Here is an 11,217-nt window from a genome sequence, read left to right as displayed (position 1 = left end):
TCACCAGCCAAAAAACAATTCTTTAGATGTCACGAAAGCAGTGGGGTGATTTCTGGGGCTTTCCGTGTTTTTGTTTTGTTAGGTAGTAGAAACTATTAAAACAATACAATTATTGTTTTAATAATTGTAACTAATAAAACAATACAATTATTTTATTAGCAGGGAACCGCGTTTCATTTAGTGAGATAAGTCAGGAACTCCACAACGTTAAGAGCTGGCTTGCTGATTCAGATCTGGGGTGGTGGCCCAAAACTCTGTTGTTGAACAGCTCAGCAAGTGACCCTGATCCTCAGCCACGTTTAGGAGTGGCAGAGCGTATATTCTGCAGTGGTCCTGCATATAACCCATTTTCTAGGCACCTCTGTTCTGCTTGCAAAAATATGGCTCAGGATTGCCTGCAAAGTATAAGACTGCTATCTATGTGGGGGATCTTGGAGATTTGGAAAATATACCCCTGCTCTAAGGAGCTTAGCCAAAGTCCCAAGACAGTTCATTTAGGACAGTGGTCGGCAAACCGCAGCTCGCGAGCCACATGCAGCTCTTTGGCCCCTTGTGGCTCGGCGTTAGAACCACTTCTTCAAAACAGACTCGCTCAGGCCGAAAACTGACTTCTGCGCATGGGCCACGAAGTTCCCATCGCACTATACATGCGCGCCCGCACGTGATATTTTGGGGAAGAGCCACACTCCAGGGGCCAAAGAGCCGCATGTGGCTTGAGAGCCACGGTTTGCCGACCACTGATTTAGGAGAAACCCAGGATCTCCAACTGGGCCCTGGGTTTGGGGAGGGGAGATGGGAGACCCGTGCCTAGCTCCTCCCCACAGGACCACGCTAGACGAGGCACTCAACCATCCACTACCCGACGAGTACCAAGTGGGACCTCACAGGTGTCAGAGTCGGCCAGAGCAGCCTTTTAATTATTCCGAATCCCCATGAAAAGAAACCTCAATCCCCTGCCCAGTGATCACGAGAGACAACAGGATTTTTTTCAATATTATTATCATTTTATTTCATTTTCATATACAAAAAAGATAAAACTTGAAATAGTTCTAGATTTTTCCTCCTATTCTGTTGGGGTGTGGCTGCTTCTTCACACATGGCGGGGGGGGGGAGGGGGGGGAGGAGGAAGGGGGCTACATTCACATCGGTTTGTTTGAGGACCCAGTGCAGAGTTCAAGCAGCAAAACCCCAACGTAGCAGAGCTAACTCCAAACTTGACACTCGTTTCTAAAATCACCACAGGAAAGAGGAACAGAGAGCCACTGCAAATGAATGAACTATGATACAATGTTCTTTCCAAAAATGTCTTCATTTTGCAACTGTAATTACATGGATGTCTGCTTTAGGCCATTTTCGATGTGTGCGTGTATAAGATATATATGTGTGCGTGTGTGTGTGTAACATATATATCAGCACACATTTGAAATCCAGACAGGGTAACAGCAACAAACTTTACTCTGTGTATATATAGATAGATATAGTTTTAAAAACATACTTCAGTACAACTTCTGTTAATTCAGTAGTACAAGCTATTTCTGTCCTACAAAATTTTCATTTTATAGCTACGAGGGTGAAAGTGGCCTATTACATTTACATCTCACATATCCTGGCATACAAACAGTACTTAACCGAATTTGAGCCAAAAACTAGAAGTCTTTCGTTTTAGCACTTGGAAGAGCTTCCTTGCTGCGAACAGCCTTAAGTCATAGACTAGTCACATCCCCAGAGTCTGCAATTACTGGTTTTAAAACCGCAAGGAACAGGTGAATCCAAACTTTTAATTACAGTGTTTTATATACAAGTTAGATAACACAGCTCAGTAAGGCTTCGCTATCATCCTAAACCCAACACACGCATTCTCCACTAAGTTAGACAAGTCTTAGGGTTTCCCTTCTCCTTACAGATAATGTACAAACTGAGAAGTCGCTGGTAAAAACGGATGTAGAAGATGGCAAAGGAGAGCTGACACTTCTCTGGTTCCAAAACCGGTCCAGCAGATGGTGTGCCCGCTGCTGTGTTCCTTTACGAGTCTGTGACCTGCAGGAGCTCTTTTCGCAAGAATGGACATCAAACGCGATGGAAGTTAGGCTTACAGTACTGTGTGGTTACTCAGATTCAAGGACAAATGTGGAGAAACATGAACAGGTGAAAAACTCGGCCTCTGACGCTGCCCTTTTAAGATCACGGCAAATCCATAAGCAGATTCTTTTGTACAGTTGAAAATGGCATTGTATTGATTTGTGGCGCGGAACTGAAACCTAGAAATACGTTTCCAATCTGCAGTAACCCTCACCCTCAAATCTCAAGTACCACTCCATGTTCTTTGCCTTTTTACAGAATTCTAGGGGGAGGGGGGGAGAGGGGAAGGGAAGGGGAGGGAAAGCCACTGGCATTTTTCACAATCCTCCCCTCTGCAGGTCTCAATGCTTTCAGATGAGATCGCCCAGGAATCTCTGTATGATCGATCACCGGCTCTCCGATGGCCTTGGACAGCGACTTGGATGCTTCCCCAATCAAAACCCAACTGCTGCCTAATCTTTCCTACTCTCATCTCTGCCGTGGCTGGTAGCGTTTTTCCCTCGAAGAGGAGTTATTTGGCTAAACATACACATAACTCTCGGCAGTGCTCAGAGTACACCCCCCACCCCACCTCACGGCTAACGCACTTGCAGGGACCCAGATCGACAGTCCAGCTGAGCGGGGCAGAGACCACGCACACACCATGAAGGCGGGGCCGGGACCCAGCGGGAACCCTGACCTCAGGTCCCACGGCCTGCAGGCCGCCACAGGCACACGGCCGTGACCGCTTTTGACCTTGGTCTGCTATCCATGCCCCAGAGATGAAGATTCAGATGTGGTGACTGCTGGTTCATTAAACTTTTTGAACTGGTAAAAAAGACTCTTTAAAAAATATATATATATATTTATTTAAAATACATCAAAACGACAAACAGCCAACAATCCCACAAAAGGCCTAATTTCACAGCAAAGTAAGCCACAGACATCTGCCCCCCCCCCGTGCACTGCGGTGGGGGGGCGGGCCTGACGCCTGCCACTCAAAGGAATGTTGGGCATGGGAGCTTGGGCGGCCGGACGTGCGAGCCCAGTCCGTGGGACCCCTCTGCCCGTCCAGATGCGGGAATACTGAAAACGGCAGAATTCGAAGGGGAACTCGGGAAGCACCGCGGGGGCGACCCTCCAGACCCCCGACCGCAGTGCACGGGGCGCTGGCCAGGAGCCTGCTCCTCGGTCCTAGCGGGGGGAGCTCCCTTCCCCACGCACACGCGGCCACGCGAGGCAGGGCTCCTGCCCGGGGACGGGGCCAGCCTGCAGGACCGAGGGCCCGGGCGGTGACACTGTCGACGTGAGGTCTGAGGTAACTGGTTCTGACAGTACCTGGAGCGCAGAAGCTGCACCCCGAGATCACAGCTGGGACAAAGGAAAAAGGAGGGGGGGGGGGGGCCTGGGCTAGAAAAGACAAGGAGGGAGAACGCTTACAGCAGTTGCTTTTAGGGGGAGGCAGGTGAGAAAACAAAGGCACAACAGAATCCCATTCCCAGAGGCAGGCGGGGCACAGCACGACCTTTCTCGGGACACGGAGAGAAACGATGGGGGGTCCCCGGGTGCGGCTGGATCTGCTGGAACGAAGCGCATGCCGAGCACAGGACGGGGGCAGGACAACTGCCCTCTGCCCGGGCTGGGCAGCAGCTGATTTAAGACGGCGCAGGAGGGGAGGGCCACCCCGACACAGCGGCCACTAGGGCGCCTGAGCCAGCGGCCTGCAGCCCGCGGGCAGGCCCGGATACGGACCCTGGGCTGGCAGATACGGAGACAAAGAACCAGCTTCCTTCTTCACGCCCCCTACTTCCCCACCAGCGAGGCTCCCCCAGATCACCACCCACGTCCCACCCCCCCATAAAACGGCGGACATGGAGGCGCCTCAAGAGACGCCAGTGACGCTGACCCAGGGGGAAGAGCAGGGCCCCGAGGAGACGGCAGAAGGACGCCCTGCTGGTGGGAGCTGCGCTTCCCCATGGGCTCCCTGGACTAAAGCAGCGAGCCACCCCTCTCCCCTCCCCACCTCCTGCCCAGAGAGGACGGGCTGCGCCTGGCAGCTCGCCATTCCATCCGACCACCCGCTCCACCCTCCCCCTTTCCAAACGAATGCTCAGCTGGCCATCTTGTCCTGCACACGGGGAATTTGGTCCTAGATCATCCAGTCTGGTGAATTACTCCGATCACCAAATCTAGTCCCCCAGCCTGCCCCCGTCTGCACCCCCAGGCACCTCCTGTTCCCCCAATCACCCTCCCAGGACCGAGGACAGGAGCTTACCCACTGAGTTTGAACCTCAGAACCCTTTGTTCAAAAGACATCTCAGGAGGAAGCGCAAATGTGAAACACCGCCAGGCTCCTCTCGCTCTGCCCAGGCCCCTCCTCCCTCTGCCAGGCGCCTGGCAGAGGCACCGCGGTCCCCCGGGCAGCCGCAGGGGCGTTCTGGCCCAACAGGACCCATCGCCAGACTCTGACCGGCCGCTGTGTCATGAGAATCCAGCTGAGCGCCAGGCCACCCCCGCTCCAGTGTACATACGTCCTGAAAGGTAAAGCTCATGACGGGGGTGCCTACATCACTCTTCTTCACACGCACGAGGCTTTATAAAAATAATCTGGTATAAAACAATCTCCACGCTGCGCAGAAGAGCCTGTCAGGGGATATAACTAAATACATATGTAGAGCTATAGATTCTTTTTTTCTTCTTCTTCTTAAAGTAAAATTTCAAGTGTCGTATCTCTATTATAGAACCTACTCTTTTATTTACAGTGCTAGCTAACCACATTCCGATGCCAACGCGACGGGACGGGCAGGGCAGGGGCAGACATTCATTCGCAGGACTCCAGACGGGCCCCCCCCCCCGCCCCCCGCCCGCACAATGACCCGCCCGCGCCTGCCTGGACCGCACTGGCTCACGGGCCCTCTCTCTCCCATGACGACGACGACGAGCCCACAATGTAAACTTTGGAGATGGGACGCTTTTCCACCCGTGTCCGGAAGAGCCCACATCTGTACAACGAGCCGCAAACGCGCATACATCCGTGTGTCTGTTTCTTTAGTGCCCTGTGTCCTCACACGTGCCCGGGCCCCAGACAACCCAGCGCTACACGCCAGGGCCACCGCCAAACACTGGCATTTAGAAAACAGGCATTTCCATTCACGAGGAAAAACCACTAAGGTCACCTCTACGAGCTGCCGAAGGGGCAAACCAGGCGACGCTGGTTTTGGCACGACAGGGACCCAGGGCGCGCCGCGGCCAGGAGTCCTGCTTCGTGCGCGCACGGAAGACACCCGCACGAAGCGTACGAGCTTGTGAAAACGCAGACGGTGGTGAACCCTTTCCAAAACGAAGATCCCAGCAGACCCAAGACGAGCGTAAAAATCAATATTCAGAACATCCCACTAGACCACCCGTACTTCCGTACGATGACTGTTGGTGAAAATGTGGCTGAGCCAACCGAAGTTCCAAGGGGAAAGGGGGTGTTGTAAACTTCAGCTTCTTTTTCCTACAAAACTAAATCATCATCCTAAAAAAAACAACAACAAAAAAAACTAGCCAAGCCTTCTAAGGGTTTGGGATACATTCATAGGTGAATTGCTGGTTACAAGTCAACGACCAAGGAACCTTACTAAAAAGAACTACGGGTGGGGGACCCTGAATTCATTCCACACGTACCAATCTAGACCGAGAGCATGGAAAACGTCAACGCAATTCCTGGGCCCGCTTCTTTACCAAAAACACCACAGCTCACCGGGACGGAAACCTGTCGTCGCCGGCTGGACCCGTTAGCTGCTGAGTACTGGACTGTATTAGCCGCCGACCAAGGAGAACTCCCATCGCCCCGATGAGGAAGAGCCCCCACGCCCTCTCCTCTCCGATCGCCGCCCGGGGTGAGGGTGAGGGGTCAGCTCCTCGCTGTGCTGCTCAGGAAGGTGGTGGGTGCCCCTGACATGCCAGCCGTGCCTGGCTCTCTCCCCAAACAGAAGCCATGACGAAGCCCATGGGAAACGGCTGAGACGGGCAATCCCACGGCGTTCGGTCGTGGAAAACGCTGTCCAATCAGGTCTTTCTCCAGGGAGTCAAGCTCTCGGGAACGACGCCTGGCTATGGTGGGCTTTGAGTACCAATGCTTAAAGACTTACCTACTGACACTTACTCTATGACTGAGAAACACCCACCCCTGGTATTCCCGATGAGTGCTGGGGATGCTACCGGGCATTCTAAAAAAGAGCAGAATCCCATTTGCAAGAGTGCCAACCAGCCTTCCCGCCCTAGATGGCACAGCCCCTCCTCGGCCCTCGTGGCTCAGCATGCAAGGGCCACGTGACCGGCCTTCTGAGCCGCACGCAGCACGTGGTGGACATTCAATACGCAGCTGGGCACGTCGCCAAGGGAACAGCACACTCACAACCCGGCGCCCAGTGCAGGGTGGCAGGGAGCAGGAACGTGGCCAACTGGAGAGAAAGGTGACACGCTCACTCGCTTTGCTTCCCAGAGCAGGACGTGACAAGCCAGGACAAGAGCAAGCCTGGCCCCCGGGGGCCACGGAAGAGCTATCGCAGTGGCCCGGAGGCGAGACCCTTCCCTCGGCGGAGAAGCGAATGTCACGTGAAATCCCTCCCGGAGATGCTCAAGGCTGGACACCCGGGCGCCGCATCTGGACAGGAGGGATCGAGTCCGAGGCGGCTGGTGCCCAGGGGAAAACCCTGCGCGGGCAGAGCTGAAGCCAGCACGCACGCCAGCAAGGCCGTGCTGAGTCACAAAGGCTGGTGATGCTCTCCCCTTCCCTCGTGGCCAGGCCTCCCTTCCTCCTGAGAACGGTCCATCGACAGCCCTGGCCCTGAGTAACTTGCTCAGAGGACTCCTGATGGGGACCGGCGGCCTCAGGACAAAGCCTGGCTCATGCCAGCTCAGGATGTCTGCTGGCTGCGTTCACAGCCTTCCCCGCCCATTTCTGGGGACTCTGAGAAACGGTGCTCTGTCCCCCCTGCCGGGCTTCTCTGGCTAACAATGTCTTCCCATGTGACCGTGGGTGTCTGCAGACAGAGCACATTCTTTCCCAAAGCCCATCCCACAGCCAGGCCCCCGGACACCAGCATGGAGGACGGGCGGGTGGGGAGGAGGCAGCCTGGAGCCTACAGAGCTGGTCAGACCCCGGGCCTCTCCCCTCTCCCCGGCCACACCCAACGGGACCATCTCCTGGCGCCTCCTCCTGGGGCCCAGGCCCGAGAGAGGTGCCCCCGCGGCCGAGCGCAGGGCCAGCGAGGAGGGAGCCCCCGGATAAAGGCATGCGGGCCGCCAGGAAGGCGTCCTGACCAGCAGGTCCCCCACGGCCCGGCCCGAGCTTGTCCTCCCGCGAAGCCAGCGGGCACACGACGGGAAGAGCCCCCGAGGGGACGCGGAAGAGCACGCGAGGAGGGGCCGGGTGCCCCCCGCGGGAACGGGACCCAGCCATTCCGGGGGAGCCCGCCGCAGGAGCCCGCGGTTCCCGGGCTTCTGGGGGCGAGAAGCAGGGCTGCCCAGCGCTGCCTGAGGAGAACGCTATGGAAAGTAGATATGGCACTTCTCAATAAATAGTTTAAAGCTTCTTAAAGAAATCCGTGAAAAAGAAAAGCAACTGCTGTAAGACCTGTTTTGCTGTTAAAAAAAAAAAAAAAAATTACTCCAAGGGGAGAAAAATACCACAGCACGAAATAGTGTTTGTTTGTTTGTTTTTTTAAAGTAAACAACAACATAGCTTCCCCAAACAACACAACAACAAGACCTGTCCCTGGAGCCATCTCAGCCCGCTCCCACCTCGGCCCACGGAGCACACACGGAGCCCTGGGAGGCGGGCAGAGGGCACACAGCGTGCCGGGCGGGCGAGTGAGCAGCGGGGCCCCGGGGGCCGCCCCGAATCACAGCGGATTCGGAGGCGACCATGGATCTCTCCCGAGGTCACAGCTGCTCATGTCCTCAGGCCACCGTTTTACCCAGCTACAGTGGGGCGGCCTGTCCTTCTGAGCAGCCACCCATCGGCCGGAAGGACACCCCTGGACCTCCAAACCACCCCCGGAGGTGTCCCTCGCAGGCTCCCGGGTCAGCCTCTCCCCATCGCCCTCCAACTCCCCCTGCAAGAGGGAGAGATCGGTTTTAGATAAAATTGTCTACAGGACCCAGAGAAGGAAAAGCCTTCACAAACACGTGTGACGGATGCCCGGATGGGCCCGCGCAGCCCGCCGGCCCACGGGCGGGGACCGCTATTTACACGGGGCGTCAGCCAACAGACACGGCAGCACTACCTACACCACTCAAACTTTTTTTTTTTTCTTTTTCCTTTTTCTCTATTTCTTTTAAACTTCCTGGTCGCAAAAGCCAACTCACATTAAAATACACTCGTTACAAGACAACACAACTAATAAAATAGACAATAAAACGCAGTACACGAGTAGAAAGTTCTGAGGTATTTCTGGTTTGAGGTGGTCTGTGGTCGCGAAGTTTTCTTTTTTCAAAATTTAAACCTCGGAAGCCACATAGCAAAGCGTGTGTGTGTGTGTGTGTGTGTGTGTGTGTGTGTGTGTGTTTCATGTTTGCTTTTTAAATTTTGCATGTTTCATAAATTAAAAAAAAAAGTCAAATGTTGAAACAGCAGCATTAGGAACATCCACGGACTAGAGCAAGGTGACGGCGAGACAGAGGACGGTTTTAGGATATGCACCACTGGAAGGGTCTGGAGAGAGCACACCCGCGAGCCTCACAGAGAGGACAGGGGTGTCACCGCGCGGGCAGAGCCACCCGGTCCCTCCTGCCTGGCTGCGGGGCGCCCCCTGCGGGCGCGTCCCTGAATGCTCCCGGAGGAGGCAAATACCCCGAGTTTCCCCGCCCCCCAAGGACATGGACAGCATCAGGTCTCAGAAAGAACCAAAGAACATACTCACGCGGCCGTGACTCCTGCCCTAACCTAAGGAGAACGCGGGGCAGAAGGAAGCGTTCAGTCTGAGGGGGGAGAGCCTGGCCAGGGCCTCCGGGCTTCCTCCAAACCCCACTCCGGCCTCCGCCCGGCCCTGCCCTCGGCTCCCGTTACCTGAGAAGTAGCCTCACGGCGAAGGGTGCTCTCCCATGCGCCCCGTCCAGTGCGGCTGGTTCCAGACTGCCCCCCGCCGCGCCCCCTCCGACGCGTCCGCCCAGCCTCCTCCTCCCGGCTGGCCTCGGCCAGGAGACACCCGTGAATCCGTGTGAGACACGGCTGCTGTTTCTTAAACTCGCTGTCTAAACAGGGAGCAAAAACACCCTAAAAGGGAGGAAGGGAGGAAGGGAGGGAGGGAGGGAGGGAGGGGAAGAGGGAGGGAGGGACTCCTCTGGAGGAAGGTGTGTTCTGATGTAACAGTCTTCAAAGGTTCCTCTCCAAAGAGTTTGCAGCATTAAGTGTCCTAAGACTCCCGGGAGGGGGGCTTCTTCGTGTCCCGGGTTCGGAGACAGGAACCGAGAGGAGGCGGGAGGGAGACACGCACCCACCGAGGACGGGAGGCGCCGGCCCGCGCTCACGGCTCAGCACCTCAGCAGCGCCGGCCGCGGCGGGCGATACAGTAGAGCCATGTGCTGGTAGAGCTGATCCGATCCCAAAAATAACATTAAAAATAATAATTATAATTATAATAATAATAAAAGGTCAAGGTAAAATAGCAGCTGCGTTGTGTGAGTCTGTTGGTGGTGTGGGACTTCCAAAAGAAAACACTTGTTTTTTTTTTTTCCTCCTCCTCCTTTCCTCTTCAGATCCAGGGAGTCCGGGGAGCCACCCGCGCGTCCTGGGCTCAGATGCTCGACTCCTTAGGGGGCAGGTCCACGTTGGTGACGGAGGTCACCAGGGAGACCAGGCAGTCCGAGGTAGTGCCATTGACCGACCTCCGGATCAGGGACACCCGCTCCTCCACGCAGCCCGCGGACAGGCGGGCCTCGGCGTCGTGGTCCCAGCACTCCTCGATGGTCACGCAGAGCTGGGCCAGGCCCTGCGCCCGGCGGGGGAGAGGAGACCCTGTCAGTGCCCTCAGGGAGGACACGCCCGGGGACAGCCAGCTTGGCGATGCTGCCTCAGCTCAGGCAGAGCCCACGGGCATCCCAACCCCAGAAGCTGCCCGCCAGCAGGAGTCACCATCCTGAGCCCACTGGCCTCCCCGACAGGAAGGAGGACCCCTGGCCGAAGCCAGGTTTGGCTCAGTGGATAGAGCGTCGGCCTGCGGACTGAAAGGTCCCAGGTTCGATTCCGGTCAAGGGCATGTACCTTGGTTGCGGGCACATCCCCGGTAGGGGGTGTGCAAGAGGCAGCCGGTCGATGTTTCTCTCTCATCGACGTTTCTAGCTCTCTCTCTCCCTTCCTCTCTGTAAAAAAATAAGTAAATAAATAAATAAAATAAAAAATAAAAAATAAAAATAAAAAGGAAGGTCCCCTGAACCTCCGTGTAGGGAGGGGGGGAACCAGGACCCTCCTGGGGCAGATACAGTGACGTTCAAACAAAATCTCATGGGAAGCCCAAGGGCCCAAAAAAAGCGGTGGTCACAGCGGAGACCAGAGGGCACTGTCCCGCCCCACGCCCCGCAGCCCCTGGGGCCACTCCCCAGAGTCCAAGGATGTGGTGGTGTGACACCCTAAGCGGGACCCAGCTGGGCGGAGCTGGGAAGGGCACACTGTGGACGGAAGGCCCGCATCCGGGAGCTCCCTGGCCCGCTTGGCCACTCTGAGACCTGCTGGACCTTGGACTCCTCGCCAAGGGGCGGGACTGGCTACCCCAGCACCTCCTCTGCCTTGGGAGACGGACAAAGTCTGAGGCAGCCGAAACCGGTTTGGCTCAGTGGTAGAGCGTCGGTCTGTGGACTGGGGGGTTCCAGATTCGATTCCGGTCAAGGGCATGTACTGTGGTTGCGGGCACATCCCCGGCGGGGGGGTGTGCAAGAGGCAGCTGGTCGATGTTTCTCTCTCATCGACGTTTCTAGCTCTCTATCACTCTCTCCTCCTGTCTGTAAAAAATCAATAAAATATATTTTTAAAAAAAAAGAAAAAGAAAAAAAAGAAAGTCTGAGGCAGAGGCCGGCTCCAGGCCCGCCGCCAGCTTCCCCACGTGCAGCCCTGGGTTCCAGCGAGCAGCTTGACCCCCGATGGTGCGTGTGGTGGAGCGCAGCCCCCAGGGACCC

General features: G+C 56.0%; 1 protein-coding gene across 2 annotated transcripts in view; it reads right to left on the bottom strand.

Moving 5' to 3' along the window:
- Positions 1–982: 982 nt before the first annotated feature.
- ACVR2B (activin A receptor type 2B) overlaps positions 983–11,217 on the bottom strand; it is a 29,848-nt gene continuing 19,613 nt past the window's right edge. For both annotated transcript variants that reach the window (XM_084902824.1, XM_084902825.1), the window contains exon 11: positions 983–10,037. In XM_084902824.1, coding sequence (XP_084758950.1) covers positions 9,843–10,037 — 195 coding nt within the window. In that variant the 3' untranslated portion in view covers positions 983–9,842. The remainder of the gene's footprint in view (positions 10,038–11,217) is intronic.

This window comes from Pipistrellus hanaki (assembly GCF_964339955.1).
Source record: "Pipistrellus hanaki genome assembly, chromosome: 13".
NCBI lineage: Eukaryota > Metazoa > Chordata > Mammalia > Chiroptera > Vespertilionidae > Pipistrellus > Pipistrellus hanaki.
This window is presented reverse-complemented; position numbering and strand designations above follow the sequence as displayed.